This window comes from Sminthopsis crassicaudata, chromosome 6, assembly GCF_048593235.1.
Source record: "Sminthopsis crassicaudata isolate SCR6 chromosome 6, ASM4859323v1, whole genome shotgun sequence".
Lineage (NCBI taxonomy): Eukaryota > Metazoa > Chordata > Mammalia > Dasyuromorphia > Dasyuridae > Sminthopsis > Sminthopsis crassicaudata.
The window spans coordinates 176,171,268-176,187,539 of record NC_133622.1 but is presented as its reverse complement, the minus strand read 5'-3'; the positions used below and the strand labels follow the sequence as shown (position 1 = coordinate 176,187,539).

The 16,272-nt window shown below is 37.9% G+C and overlaps 2 protein-coding genes across 3 annotated transcripts in view; one reads left to right on the top strand and one right to left on the bottom strand.

The window, feature by feature from the left end:
* Positions 1-4,999, top strand: part of USP53 (ubiquitin specific peptidase 53) — a 70,517-nt gene extending 65,518 nt beyond the window's left edge. For both annotated transcript variants that reach the window (XM_074273060.1, XM_074273061.1), the window contains exons 15-16: positions 1,757-1,850; positions 2,978-4,999. In XM_074273060.1, coding sequence (XP_074129161.1) covers positions 1,757-1,850; positions 2,978-3,914 — 1,031 coding nt within the window. In that variant the 3' untranslated portion in view covers positions 3,915-4,999. The remainder of the gene's footprint in view (positions 1-1,756; positions 1,851-2,977) is intronic.
* Positions 5,000-6,271: 1,272 nt separating this feature from the next.
* ARLN (allregulin) lies at positions 6,272-9,638 on the bottom strand. Its single transcript, XM_074273062.1, has 2 exons — positions 9,306-9,638; positions 6,272-7,878 (listed from the first exon to the last, which is right to left on the bottom strand). Coding segments are annotated over exons 1-2 (225 nt in total). The 5' UTR covers positions 9,530-9,638; the 3' UTR covers positions 6,272-7,877.
* Between the last annotated feature and the right edge of the window lie 6,634 nt (positions 9,639-16,272).

Genomic DNA, 16,272 nt, shown 5'->3' with positions numbered 1-16,272 from the left:
TCTTCTAATTAGGTCTGTTTTTGCTTTTTAAGATCAAAATTGCATTTTTTTACTTCAGCTGAAGCATTCTAAGTCTTTCTTTTTTTTCTTTTTGTGAGGCAATTGGGATTAAATGACTTCCCCAGGTCACATAGCTAGGAAGTGTTTAAGTGTATGAAGCTAGATTTGAATTCAGGTCTTCCTGACTCCACAGGCAGTGCTCTATCCACTGTGTCATCTAACTGCCCTAGCTGAAGCATTTTGCTTCAGCCCCTTTTCTTTATTATAGAATATTATGTCTGCTTCAAGTGTGTTTCCTGTAAACATTATATTGTAGGGTTCTGATTTTTGATCGACTCTGCTCTTCGCTTCTGTTGTAAGGGAGAGTTCCTCTCATTCACATTATGATTACTACCTGTATGTTTCTCTCTTTCCTGTTTTTCCTATTGTTTATCCTTTCTCTTGTAACCATTGTTTCCCTTACCGATGTTTTGCTTCTATTTACCACTTCTCTGATCTGCCTTCCTTTCTGTTTGTCCCCACATCTCTGTTAATTTCCTCTCTTCTTCCCTATTGGGTAAGAGAGATTTCTATTCAATTGATTAAGTGATGCCCATCACTCTGCCTCCCATCATCCCCTCCACTGTAATAAAAGTCTTTCCTTCTTCATGTGAAATATTTTACCCTATTCTATCCTCTCCCTTCTATACCCTGTGTACTCTTCTTTCTCACCCCTTATTTTTTATCATTCCCTTAAATTCACCTTATACTTGTATCTTCTATGTATATTCCTTCTTGCTAAACCACTAGTGATGCAGTTTTGAAGAATTGTAAGTATCAAAACAATTTACCTCTATTGAATCCTTTGTTTTCTTTTTCTTTTTATCTTTTTTTTAGCTTCTCTTGAATGTTGACATTGGAGCTCAAATGTTTGGTTTAATTCTGGTCTTATGAAAATTTGAAATCCTTCTATTTCATTGAATGATCATTTTCTCCCTTGACCTAATATATTTAATTCTGCTGATGATTTCTTGGTTGTACACTAGTTTTCTTGCCTTCTAGATCATTGTGTTCCACGATTTCTGATCTTTTAATATTATAGTTCTATGTAGTCTTATCTCTCCCTGACATTTGGCCACTTTATATAATATTTTGACATTGACCTCTTCTGAGTGTATGTTTTGATCATCCCTGTTATAATAACTTTCTGTGGTCAGATTTTTTTTTGTTTGTTTAGTTGTGGTTTTTCCTCCTTTTTTTTTTTCTTTTCTTTTTTAAATTTGAGCTCTACTCCCATGGTGGAAGGGGAGCTGTCAGAGGTAGGCTTGGGAGCCAGATGGGCTATCTGAAGGCCCAAGGCAGATGGCCAAAAGCACTTGGGGCTGAGTTATCAGAGCAGTTTATCAGGTATTTCACCACTACTTGTGTTCTGGGCACCATGTCTAAAGAATGGACATAAACTGGAGTGCATTCAAAGGAAGGCCACCAGGAGATTTAGAAACATTTTTAAGGGTTGCTCCCTGATTTTTTCATCTGAGAAAACAAATACAGAAAACTTTGGCAATTATGCCTATGGTTAAATACATTTTGTATTAGGGCTCTCCTTTCCTAGCCAGTCTTCCATCCAGCACCATGTTGTTTCTCAATGGCAAATGAGATCCTGCAGTGTCTTGTGCAGCTCCAAGTGAAAGTGAAAATTCTCCTCTTAGGGGGAACAAAAAGGGAATATTCTGAGGAATAATTTAAAACATTTGATGGGGTTTTGTTTTTGTTTTAGATTTGAGAGAAAACAAGATTTCAGAAATGGCCTGTGGACCCCTTGATTTCCATCCAGATTTGCATCTACAAGTAGAAAATCCTTTAATGAAGAGGTAATGATGATAGAAATAGTAAGAAATAAATTCTAAATGATGGCATTGTTGAAATTCCTTTTTTTTCAATCTTGCAGTGAAGGCAGTTCTTTATAAATGTCTTTTATTGTTTCCTAATAATTATACAATGTTACAATCCCCACCTTTTGATGGGAAAATGTTATTTTTATTTTTAAGTAATGTTTTTTAAAGAGCAGGTTCTGTCACCGAAGAGAACCAGTAAGTTATTGTAGAAGAAAAATACCTTAGCAATACAGTGTTCAAAGGAAGAAAAACTGCAAACCAAACAAGCACATTAAGATGTCCCTTCCTTGTGATATGGGCTTCTCTTGGTTTTTGTTCTTCTGTGGTAATCCTTAGCACCCAGCACAATAAGTACTTACTGATTGATCTTATCCTTTAATGATTGCATTTGTTTCATTATTGCTATTAAAAAGATTAAGCTCTTCAAATACTGAATTTATTATTTGGCTTTATGCCCCTGGCATAGAATATTTACACTTTCTTCATTGCTCCTCATTATTAAATTTTTTATAGCTGGTAGAGCTACCCCTTCCCATGCAGCTCAGAAGACTGACAATTGTCAGGGCAGTGATAGGTTAAATGACTTGGCCAGAGTGGATGAAAGGGGGATGTGAAGTCAGGATTTCCTGATTTCCTCAGGCCAGCATTATAGGCACCCTACCAGGCTGCTTCTGGGTTTTTGTTGTTGTTACTGTTATTCCTTTATATGCCAAAGTTCAGCCCAAAAGAAAACTCTCAAACTTGTATTTCATTGATTATGACATTTGTGTCAGACAGCTGACTGGGACAATAATAGAAAAGTAATTAAGTCACTCTCAGAAGAGACAAAGAGACAGAGAAAGAACTGAATTGGATCTCTGAATTATTGATTCTCTCTCATCTCTTAGTCTAAGGTTCAGCGATCTTTTATTAAAGCAGCTATAGATACATATTTATACACATATTTAGAAATTTTGCAAATTATGTCTTCACTGTGATACTAAGTATTTTAAGTGTATGGTGTTTCAGAAAATCAGACGTAGGTTACAACACACACAAATAGTAACAGTTATGTCTGAAAATGCTGTTTCTCCATATTTAATATTTCCTCCTTTATTTTTTAGATTTCATCTGCATGATACCAGTGAGAAGTTTTTATCCCCATCGAATCCACAGATTTTCAAGGACCATGTTACAAGAGAATACCTCCCCCAACCAAGTGAAAAGCAGCTTGAAATTTCAAATGAATGCCATTTTCCTGAAAGGCTCAATTCAGAAAGGCCTGAAAAAAATGGTCCATCTTTGCTCAGTGCTAGGGGATCTGTCCCCTTTCACATCTCTGATCATTCTGCCTCAACTAAGTTAGTTGATAGCGATGAAACTCTCTCCTCATCCCAGTCATCAATACACATGAAAGTGGTTGAGTCCTTTGCCCAGCAAAGTCTGGGAGAACTCTGCAGCTCTGCTAAGCAGGTTGCTGTCACTCACTGTGTACAGCCTGTCAACCCCTCTGATAACTCTGGGGTATTAGAACCTGCCACCTGCCAGAGTCTGCCACCTCCTTTGCCTCCAAAGAGGTATACTAAAGCCATGGCAGTGTCACGGTCAGAGAAGAAGGAATTAAGCCCTGAGCAAGAATTCTCAGGGAAGGGAAAAGCTAAGCCTCCAAACATCCAGAAGCATGCCATCAATACTCCTTCCCAAGTGGGAGCAGAAACAAGACTGAAAGAAATAGGCCAAGGGAAAGAACTTGCAGAGTACAAACCGAGAGTCCGATCCAGCCCTTCCACTGATTTCCATATCCCTCTGGAGTCAATTAGTAAAGGTATTCCCCAAAGTGAAGCATGGCCCAATATGCCAGAGCCACCTGGGCTCGTTTCCCTTACCACCTACTTTTCTGTTGACAACTGTATGACTGATACGTACAGACTGAAATACTGCCAGAGACCTAAGCTTTGTTTTTCAGAGAGCAGTGACATACAAGATAACAAATCTCTATCCCAAACTGAAACGAGGCTGAAAGCTGTGTTCCATGAAGATTTGGAGCCAGCCAATGTATAAGCCTGGCCTGCTATGTGAGCAATGCATACAGAGAGACTAAACTAAGGTCAGCAAGCAAGCACTACTCAGTCTACTCAAGACAGTAGAGTAGGAACCAAGTTAGTTGATGAGATTTGGGAGAGACAGAAGAAAAGCTTGTAAGCCTTGGCATTTGACACCTGTTGGTCCTAAGCCCTTCCTTGTTGATATTGTGTTCACAGCATTCTAACCCTTCCTAAATGGGACTCCTTGGGGTTCATTGTGCATGTAGGCATCAGAAACTATAGCAGAAGCTATTCAGGCAAGCATGTGTGTAGTCAGCCAGTAACCTTCAGGATAGTTAGATAAATGTGTATGCAGCTCACCAGCAGTTACATATACTTGATCAATGCTGCCATGTGTCTGTAATATGACGCGGCTAGTCGGAGCAGTATTTGCTTATAAGGAAGCACTTTTCATGGGTAAACTGCCAGAGGTTTTACCCATAGTCTTGTTTGTTTTTTGACTTCTATGATAGTCTACTACCTATGATACCTTCAAGTGTCTTAAATAGATTAATGTGTAAATTTTATCCTTTTTATAGTATTTGGGAGGGGAAAAAGCCTTAAACTGAATGATTTCGAACTAAAATTTCAAAGTCAGGAACAGAAGGGAAATATCTCTCCCTCCTAGAGCTCTATTTTTGTGTTTCATTGAAAATCCATTATTGAGAATGCCTCTTCAACAGTAGCATAGCTACATCAAGCCAGTGAGTTTGGTATGCCATGAATTTTTACTTCAGTCACGTAAGCTAAAAAATATTCAGATATTAGCCTTTAGGACATTTATATCTATTAATTGTTGTCTCTAATTTTATGTGAATCCTGAAGGTATTGTTTATGTTTTGTATTTTGAAAGCTAATAACCAATGCTATGAAATGGCGCCAGACCCTTATTGTGAGCCACCAATAAATACTTTCCATGGCTGCCTGAATCTTTCCCCAGGGATTGTGAACTTCATTTAATAATTCAGCAAAATGATTTCTATGATTTCTGTCCCTTAAATTTGGAAAATTTATTCTTCGATGGTCAATTGGAATTCAGTGTTAATAAAATGTTATTCTGAATCATTCTTTTAATTTATGCAAACATTTTAAAGCAGATATCTTCTCTTTCCAGCTAGACTTTGCATAAAAAGTAGAGCAAATTCTCCATTAGATATAAAATGTCCTGGAGCTAAAAAAAAAACAGTTCTTTTGCTTTAAGCCTGTGGCCTTGGGCTTTGTTTTATATATATATATATATATGTATATATATATATATATATATATGAAACAGAATCCTGAAGATATGTGATGTTTCTGCTTTTTGTCTGCAAAGGGTTTTAAAACCTGGAATTTGTATACTACCTGAGAACTAATTAACTATGCCCTCATTTTGCATGCAACTGTTCACATACTACTTGCTTCCTCACTCTAGTTGCTAATCAAGGATCTTACAATTTGAGGAAGCAGCTTTTCAGAATGTTTAAGAAAGGGAAAAGGAGCTAAACTAGATTTTGAGAATTAAAAATTACCAAAAATAAAACAGATACTTCACAATAGTTTATATTCACCAATACTTTATATTACTAGTAAAATTTATAATCTGGTTCTTGCTGCAATTTGTCCTTTCTTGATCGGTCACATGGCCAGGGATGATTCCTTGGCTGATAAAAACCTCCATGATGTCTATAAAATTCTACTTTAAAAAAATCTTCTTACTTAAATTTGCTATTGCAAATAACTGAAATGGGAAATTGTCATTACTTAATTTTTTTAATTGAATTTTTATTAAAATTTGCAAAGCAGATCTTTTTTCTCTGAATCATCTGATCATACATTATGCTTGAGTATTTGAGAATACTCTGAAATATGAGATAATATAAATTGCTATGCTTCAACATAAGAATAGAAATTAATTACTTGTACAAAGTTTCTGTATTTGCTTTGTAACCAAATCTTGGCCTGACTTATATTTGTCTTCCATTTATTCTAAAATTTTTCAAAGGTTTGAAAGTCCTCCTCCTACTGCTCCGAATAATTGTTTATATCTTTACATACAATTTAGAAATACTTGAACAGACTAAGTAAAATGTATTTTATCATTTATCCAAGGCTCTATTATAAAGCTTTTAGTATTGACATTTGTAAATAATATAAAGTTTGTAAAATTCTACTTGAAAAAATGTATTTAACTTTGCTGCTTGCATAATTGGATCATCAGCAATAACAGACCCACTTCAAGTATTTCAAAAGATTCGTTAATGTATTGTTGCTTTCAACTATATTAATCCTGACTTCCAGATATTTGAAAAGTCTTTGGTATTGGCACTTTATCAACACTGAGTATACCAACTATCAGATACAAATAGGCTATTTATTCCAGGTACTACTTTTAGTTAGAACCTTTGGTTATACAGCTTTTATTGAATTACATAGAAGTGATAAAACTACAAAATGTCATTACTTTTTAATATTTGAATGTATACTCCTTGTGCAGGCAGAATTTCTGATTGCTAATTTGTCATGCACATTTTATATTTTTTATTTTAATTTTAGGGTGCCTATTTTTATAATTTGATTATGAAGTTTTCATGGTAATTTTTGTAATGTGTTAATTCTTGTAATGAAAAAAATGTTTCAAACTATCTTTAGAATGCTCTATTTTCCTAGGAAATCATTTTCTTCTAGTTTAAAATTGTTAAAAGGTAAATAAGTTTTAAATTAGATTCTGCATTTGTGTTCTTAATATGTATGAACTGTGTTTTTGGGGAGGGAAGGGAGGCATGCTGGCTATCTGTTTACTTTTATGGAAAATGCAAACAAATCTAATTGTCTATTGCTGGACAATTAGACCCTAATGGTTATTTGTTCAGTTTTTCAGACTCTTTGAGAACCCCATTTGGGATTTTCTTGGTAAAGATGTGGGAGTTGTTTGCCTTTTTCCTTTTCCAAATCATTTTACAGATGAAGAAACTAAGGAAAAACCACAGCTAGTGTCTGAGGCCAGACTTGAATTCAGGAACATGAATCTTCCCAGCTTCAGGCCCAGTACTACATCCACTATATCACCTAGCTACCCTTAACTGATCTGATTATAGCCAAATAATACAGTATTATTTATTACAAAGAGCCAGTTACCTTGCTATCCTCTTCATTATGAGTCTTCAGAGTAGACAGCTCTTGAAAGAAGTGCTGGTGCAAGTTCAGAAAAGTCATAAAGAAAGTCTGTTATCATCGAGCCAGTTTTACTGGCTATGCTTTCCATACAGTTCACTTCCAGTTCTGGGAGAGAAGAACCTTTAGTCACAATATTGTAAACTTTTTTGGAGAATGGGACAGAGGAGTAGTAGATCTAATTTCCTCCATTAAAATACTTCCGGTTTTTTTGAGTATCTAATTCCTTTCCAAATGCAGGGATGTTTAGAGACTTGTAAGGCTAAAGAATGTCCTAGAAGATGGCCTGGGGAAAATGAGGTAAAGAACAATTTTTAAAAGCCTAGAATAATAATACAACAAACTGCAAAGGAGACTGCTATAATTTCACTGTCACCAAATGATTCCCTTTTAAACCATATTAAAGAGGGCCAAAGGAGATGACGCATTTTATCGTAGTCCCCTAGTAAACAACAAATCCAATAACAGATACTTCCACATTTTTCTTAAATATCAAAGATATATATAGCTATAATTAGTGAGTAAAAATGAAGCATTATATTATGCCACTTTAAAGTCATTAAACATTTGAAAAAAGTTATTGCTGCAAGAACTGCAGGCTGTTTGTATCAATTTAGCAAAAGCTGTTACCCAATGAATACAGTGTCATACAAATATCTGAGAGTATAAGAAGATCCAATGATTGTTGCGGAACAGAAGGAAGTCCCATGGCTGTTGGAAACTCTTGAACATCTTATTTTCAAAAACCATCCAGCACACCAAGTCTTTATACAGGAATCACTTTAATTCTGTAAAAAAATAAAAAAACAGGTACTTCAATAATTTTCTATTTAACCCTTTTCCTGCCCTTCTAGAATTTTAAACCACTGTAAGCAATTTTTAAAGGATAATCACTGTTACCTAATTAGTTGGCAAATGTGTGTATATATACATATGTGCATATATACATGTAAATGTGTGTATGTATATATATATATATATAAAATGGTGTTTCCCTCTTATCTGCATACAGAAAAGCAGGGGGGGGGAAAGCTTCATTCTGAGAATTATATTACCGAATTAATTTAATACTAATGAACTATTAGGAGAAGGAACTGACAGGAAAAAAATCTTCCGTTTTTTACATTCAACTGTTTTGAGTCAAATTTGCATGTGGGAATAATTGTTAGGGACTATTTTTTATATCCTCAAAACAAAAAAAAGACACTGATTACTGAAGGAAGCTTCACAGATTCTCAGTATTTCTCAGTACTACCCACCTTTTAGCTCAATGCTACCCACCTTTTTAATCAGTCTAAGCCTACCTATCTTTTGCTAAGATTAAATTCCAAGTAGTTAAAACAAGTGCATAGTTATCAAAGACCAATTTTAGAAGGACTGTCTAAGAAATGCTATTTTACAGAATTAGAAAATGGAGAACGGAAGAAAGGAGCAGAGGTTTTTTCCCCTCGGGAGTTTCCTTATAGTTACTTATTTTGCAACATCAAATCCCTGCATGCCTGTAATGACAGGAATGTATTTCCAAGTCCTTGATCCCAACTTTTTCCAAACATACTGCCTTATCCTCCAGTCAGAAGAGTCCTTACCTCTTACCGTGTACCCCAAATCAAAAGTCCCACCCTGCTCTTGCATAAGTTACCAGACTAACCTGGGCCCTTCCACAGCCGCCCACTTTTCATCCCCTTTTTTCTGGCCCACTACATTCTAGGCTTTCCGCCTCCGAGAGGGCACAAAGTTAGGACAGTGAACAATAAAACTCAATCCAAGTATCACAGCATCCGTGCTCACATTCAAACCCACAGAAATTCACAGTAAAATGGACACAGCCATCAGATTATTTCCTGGCACTCTCGGCCTCGCAGACCGCAGTTTAGTGTCATACCTTTCTGAAAAGAACCAGCAATACTCATCTTGCTCGGCATACCTGCCGACGATGGATACCGAGGTTCCGGGAAGACACCCCCCACCCCCATAACGATCTCCTCTCCACAACTGAATGGCCCTTCCCCCAGGCAGGGGGTGCCAAGGACCTAAGGAAAGACTAATGTGACACCTGCCCCCAGGAACCCCAATTCTAATGGGGGAAGCGCTTGCAACTCCGGGAGATGCCGAGAGGCCTGGAGCGCGCGCCGAGGCGAGGCGGACGCCGCTCCCCGGCCCGCAGAGTCCTCTCTCCCCTCGGGTGCCCCACGCCCTTCACGTCGGCGCCCCTCACCAGGGAAGCAGGTAGACGAACACGAACAACACCAGGTCGAAGAGCAGGAAGAGCCAAAGGTCGAACCAGTACGAATGTTTCGTGAGCTCCTGCCGCGGGCACGAGGGCTCCCGCTCTTCCTCCTTAGGACCGCCGCCGCCGCCTACGGCCCGTGACCGGAGTCCGGGCTCACCAGCTCTTTCCGAGTCCGAGCCTAGGCCAGGGGTCGCCGCCGCCGCCGCCATCCTCGCACCTCCGCAACAGTCCCGACGCTCTGCGCAGACGTACAGCTCGCACCGGCGCAGTGGGGGGGCTCTAGCGTACGTACTTGCGTACGCAGGCCTCGGCCTCCAATCTTTCCCCGCCTCTTTCCCCTTCCCCCACCCCTTTTTCTGTCTCTGGGGCCCCGCCCCACCCGCCCCGGAAAATCCCCGACGTGCGTGCTCCTAGTGAAGAGAATTCCTGAGTCTGTAATGTCCGAGGCGGGCTGTGAAAGCCCTGGCTTGGAGTGGAAAAGAGAGGGAGAGTGAAAGAGAGAAAAAGGGGAGAGAGGAGAGAAAGGAGAATGAAAAAGAGACATGAGCGAGTGCAAAAAATTTGAGTTGACCCAACTTCCATTCCCACCGACCCTGAAACATCAGCCCCATTTAGCCCAGCAGGCCCGAGCTTCCGTTTCCTGCATTTCCACGTGTACTAGGAGAGCAAAATAGACGGCTGAACACCCCCTTTCCTCCCTTGGTTTGTCTCGAAAATAGAAGCAGCTAGGAGACTCTGGATGGAGTGCTGGGCTTGGAGTCCAGAGACAGGTGTTGAGTGGATAAACTGGGGCAAGTCGATTTACATTTTCCTGCCTCCTTTTCTGTTAAGATGGGAATGAAGTGCTTCCCTCCCAGAGTTAGCATGAGCTAGATTAAGCTCTGACCCTGTCTCATCTCCCTTTTTGGGTCCCCAGTGTTTAGCATACTGCCTGGCACTTCGTAGGCACTTAATAAATACTTATTTCCCTCCTTCCTTGCTTTGTTGAAAGTTGCTGGCCAGAGTATCCCTCTATGAGGGAAGCAGAATAGGAAAAACCCTAAGCTCTAGAACATGCGTTCGCATCCCCTCTCTTAAGCTTATGGCCTTTAGACTTTAGCCAACTACTTCACTGTTTTATTTATCTTTAAAGTGAGGGGGTTGGACTTTAAGATCCTTCCCAGCTCCGAATTTTTGTTTCACACAGTAAATGTTAAGAAATAGGATCTCACCCCACGCATCTTCCTGGACACTGTTGTTTGTGAAGCTTTTGTTTAGTGTGTGACTTGTCATGGCCACCTCTTCATGACCTCATTTAGAGTTTTCTTGGCAAAGACACTGGAGTGGTTTGCCATTTCCTTCTCCAGCTCATTTTACAGATGAGGAAACTGAGGCAAAGAGGGTAAAGTGAACTGCTCAAGTAAATATTTGAGGCCAGATTTGAATTTAATAAAATCTAACTCCAGGCCCAGCACTCTGCCCACTGCACCACCTAGCTGCTTCTTCCGATGCGCCACCTTCCAGTTAAACTGTCACTGTCCATCATATCTCGATGACTTGCCTTCTCCCATCTCTAAGTCTAACCTATTTCAGTTACCATCTCTTCCAGGCAGCTGTGAAGGCACTTTCTTCCTTCCCAGCTTCTTCATAACTTGGCATCTAGACTTCTTCTTTGCACTTCCCCCATCAAACCTATGTGAATAAATCTTTCCCTTCTCCCCATTAGATGATCAACTTTTTGAAAACATAATAGATGTATCTATCTTCATATTCCTAGCACCCAAAGCAATGGTTTGTTCCCAGTCAGTATTTAAACATAATTACTGATTTCAACTGAATACACCTACATCATATAACCAAGCCAGAGTCATTTGGTTGATGCCTTGCCAATAGTGCTGAATCTGTGGATAAATGGAAGCATTTGTTTATCTTTCCTGATCTTTTATTCTCCCTGACAACCAGAGAATTAAAATTGGAAAAGATCTCAGTGACCTTCAAAAGACAGGAAAAAACAAAAAGCAAAAAAAGAAAATGTGAAAAATGAAAAGGTTGACTAGAGTTTGTTAGAGAGTTGAGGATCCAGAAACCAAGGCTATTAATGGGACTGGGATGGATTGTGTGGAGTGAACCTAAGGTGGAGAGATTCTTTGAATGCAAAATGGAAATACCTGTCCAACCTGTTCTGATTATCCAGTCCTCCTCAGAAAGCAGTTAGCAAGAACTAGAAGTTACCTCATGTGTTACTATTGGGAAAGGAGAACAATCATCACGAAGTCAGGCTGGCTTCATCAAAAGTACAACCTGCCATAGGGACCTCTGTTCCCTTTTGTACAAGGGTATCTGCCTGGTAGATCAGAGGAATGTTTGAGTTAAATATAAGCACAGAGATTTCAGGAAAGCATCGAATCAAATGTTTCTTATTAGTTTCAAAGACAAGATGGCTGTATGAGAGTACCTTTAAGTAGATTCAGAATTGGCTGAATCTTCCAACCCAAAGGGGAGTCATCAATTTTTAATCTAGAAGAAGGAGAATGTTGTCCCAGATATTTGTCTTAAACCCTTCAATTAATAAAACTAATTAATTAAATAATTAATCAAATAAAATTAATTAAATAAATTAATTAAAATTAAAATTAATTAATTAAAAATTAAATTAATTAATTAAGTACTTCAATTAATAAAAGACAAAACAAATCCATAATATTTGTGGTACCTATTACATGCTAGATTCTGGGAGTACAAAAAAGAAAAGAAAATATTCCTTACCCCCAGGGGCTTTACATTCTACATTTTATGTTGTTCACAATATACAGTCTACATTTTTCCCCCCTGAGGCTGGGGTTAAGTGACTTGCCCAGGGTCACACAGCTAGGAAGTGTTAAGTGTCTGAGACCAAATTTGAACTCAGGTCTTCCTGACTTCAGGGATGGTACTCTATCCACTGTGCCACCTAGCTGCCCTTATAGTCTACATTTTCACATCAATAAAATGCTATGAGTAACTGGTAGAAACTTTTGAGGGGCACTTTTCAATTTAGTATAAGGAAAACTTTCAAGCCATTTACACCTGAATCTCCTGAAATAAAATGAATTGTTTTAAAAGGTAGTGAGCTTTCTCCATATTCTAAGTACTCACTGCAAAGGCTTCAAGCAAAGACTTGATAACTTCTTGTCAGAAATATTTTAGAGGCCATTTATATTCAGATTCACATTGGAGTAGACAACTTCTTGATGGACTCTTTCAGCTCTGTGATTCTAAGAGTTTTAGTTTTGGTGGTATTAAAGAAATAGGGAGGATCTTTATGGATTATCCTTTCCAACATATTACTTTTACAGAGAAGGAAACAGAGGCTCAGAGAGCATTTTCTTATTTAGCCATTTTAGTCATATCCAACTCTTTGAGATTCCATTTGAGTTTTGCTAAAATGGGAGTGGTTTGCCATCTCTTTTTCCAGCTCATTTTACAGATGAGGAAACTGAGGCAAACAGAGTGAAGTGACTTGCCCATAGGCACAAAGCTAGTAATTTTCTGAGGCTGGATCTGAATTCAGAAGGATGAGTCCTTCCTGACTTCAGGCCCAGTGCTCTGTCCATTGCTCTTCCTAGCTTCCCTGATGATAAAATGAAGAGAGGAGGCACTTAATTTTGAAAAGGTGGGAGAGAAGGAAAGCATAGGAAAAGGTGACAACAGAGAGAATTAATCTCCATTTATAAGGAGATGGAATTGGTAATAGGGTATTGAATAACTAGTTTTTAAGAGTAATGCTTTAACTAGAAACCCAGGAGATAGAAATACAAATATCAAGCATATCATATGTGTTCTTTGAAAATTTGCAATTTGTGCAAATTTAAAATGTATGACTTCAATTTGAGTCTTTCAAACAACCTGGTAACATGTTTTCTGTAGGCCTTAAAATCCTCATTTAACACATAGACTGAAATAGAGAGGGGACATCATTTGCCCACATTTGTTATCAGGAAATAGTCAGAAGCATTTTACTCATGCACATCAAGATCATGTGAGACAATATTTGTAAAGTACTTAGCATAAATAGGTGCTTAATAAATACTTATTCTCCCTCCCTCCCAAAATAAACCATGCATTATTCTACAATTTTTTCCAATTTGAGACCATCTTTCCTATAGTCTAAGAATTGTACTTACTGCCCAGGTACTGGGAGGAAGACAGTTGACAAAGTTGCCCTCTCTGTAGTAGATATGGAGATCTCTTGAGCCCTTCCTTCTCCCCCATTCACTTCCTGTTTGAGAAAAGTGGGAAAATAAATAGTGATCAACCAGAGAGATTCACAGGGTGAATGTAGAGGTAACTGGTAAAAATAGGAGAAGAAATGGAAGGAAAGACTAACAAGAAAAGTTCAAAGCTGGGGAAGAGGAAAACATTTAAACTTTGTTCTCATATTTAGCAAAAAAGATTAGGCAACACTTGGTAAATATCTTCCTCTTGCTTGGGACAATCCTTCCCTGACTTTTCCTGCTCAAGCCCCATAAAAATCCTTCATGAAAGCAATCCTTGTAGAGCTGGGAACTGGCAACAATTCCCATGGGTGCCAGGGTCATTGCTACTGAAAACTCAACAAATACTTTTTCATCAAAATCCTTAGCACTGGGAAATGGCCACTTTTAAAAAATTGAGGAGTTTGTAGGTGGGAATGATTTAAAAAAAAAAAGACATTACTATGTTTTTTAAAGTTATGTCCTAAGGATCATGGAACCTTTCTATCAGCTGAGTTGCAGCTGAAACTTTCTATGTGTATTGTTTTTCCCTATTAGATGTGAGCTTGAGATCAGGGACTGTCATACTTTCCTATTTGTATTCCCAGTGCTTAGCACAATACTTTGTACATAGTAAGGTTTAATAGATGCTTCCCCCTTTCTTTTGTTTAATCATTCATTCACGTGTCTTAGACAAGATTTGAACTTGTGACTTCCTGACTTCCAGTCCACACTATCATATTGCTTCACAATTTTTTTTTTTGAGGGAACAATTTTATTATAGCAAATGCTCTTCCCTCTCATTTAAATCACTGAGAAAAATACACCGTGTGCATCCTCATGTATAGGTGAGTCTTGGAGGAAGTGAATTTCTACCATTGTCCTACCCCTGGGAGATGGCATCTGGAGGATCTAGAGACTAAAATCAAAGGGTTATTTTGATGACCTCTAAGGAAGAATTCTTTTGGCTTTAATTTCTGAGAGTGTTTTACTCGCCTTCATCTGGCTGGAGAAACTCCTGAGCTGTTGGACTAGGACTGTGGGATGGTCATGAAGAATACCATCTGTAGATGGGCAGAACACACTGAGACAGGACCTGATCTGGAGAGAAGGAGGGAGGAAAAGAAAGGCTTTCCTCTAAAAGAAAAACAACTCTAAAGATTTACATATTTCTTGGGGATTAATGGGTTACCATTCAAGGATCTGTTTCATTTTCTTTCTTTAAAAAAAATCTTTCTTCTGCAATATGGTAAGTAAAGTGCTAGTGTAGAGGAAGTAAGTTTCAGTATGAAGAGGACGTATGTAAATGGAATACCATGGATAGAGTTTCCCTTCTTTGCTGGATGGAACTTATGAGCCAATAATGAGGAAATCTACTAAAATGGCCCCAGGCATACCTTAAACATAACAGGAAAATCTTGTTACTGGACATTCCATAGTAGGAGGAAATGAATAGATTAGAACTAGTATGTAATTGCTAATATTTATTTTAACAACATTCTTATTTGTTGCTGCTTAGTCATTTTTAGTCATTTCTAATTATGACCCTATTGGGGGAGGTTGCTTTGTCAAAGATACTGGAGCAATTTGTCATTTCTTTAGCTCATTTTACAAAAGAGGAAACTGAGGCAAATAAGGTTAAGTGAGTTGCTCAGTCATACAGCTATCAAGTGTCTGAAGCTGGATTTGAACTCTGAAAGAAGAGTCTTCCTGACTCCAGGCCTATGAAACTATACATAATTATAAAAGTATATGAAAGGTTATTAAACCCTGCATACTCTTTGACTTAGCAATGCCACTAATAGGTCTATATCTAAAAAGATATTATTTTAAAAAGGAAAAGATGGGACACCTAGGTGGCGCAGTAGATAGAGCACCAGCCCTGAAGTCAGGAGGACCTGAGTTCAAATCTGACCTCAGACACCTAACACTTCCTAGCTGTGTGAGCCTGGGCAAGTCACTTAACCCCAAATGCCTCAGCAAAAAAAAAAAAAAAAAAAAAAAAAAAAGGAAAAGATCCACATATACAAAAATATTATAGAAGCTCTTTTCTGATGACAAAGAATTGGAAATTGAGGGGATGTCTATAAATTGAGGGAATGGCTGAACAAAATGTGATATGTGATTGTGATGGAATACTATTATATTATAATAAATGATGAGCAGGATGCTCTCAGAAAAAAAAATTAGGAAAGACTTATATGAGCTCATGCAAAGTAAGATATTACAATGTGATAGTAATTGTAAGATGATCATCTTTGAATGAATTAGCTATTCTCAGAAGTACATCCAAGACAAATGGAATGATCTGAAGAACTTACAATGAAAATGCTGTTCATCCACAGAGAAAGAACTGATGGTATCTGAATATAGATTGAAGCATACTTTTTTATTTTCTTTGTTTTTCTTGATTTTGGGGGGGTTTGTGCACAACATACGAATATGGAAATGTTTTACATGATAACAATGTATTAAAAAAAAAACTCCACAAGTATTAACTATGTTCATCTTCTATAATTATTGTTTATATTCATCCTCAGTTTCCTTTCTCATCTTAATCAAGTGTTTGGTCTTCAGGAAGTCTTTTAAAATAACATTGTATTCTATTTTATACATTTATGGGGAAAATTTTCCCTTTGTTTCTGGCCAAATTACTTGAAAAGAATGAGTTATGTTGTCTGTAGTCAAGAGCATGTGGCCTTGAACTGGCTGACTAGTGAATAACTCCCACACTTTCCCTC

Excerpts from the sequence above, each read along its gene's own strand:
- ARLN (XM_074273062.1), bottom strand. The coding sequence starts at position 9,529 with ATGGCGGCGGCGGCGGCGACCCCTGGCCTAGGCTCGGACTCGGAAAGA.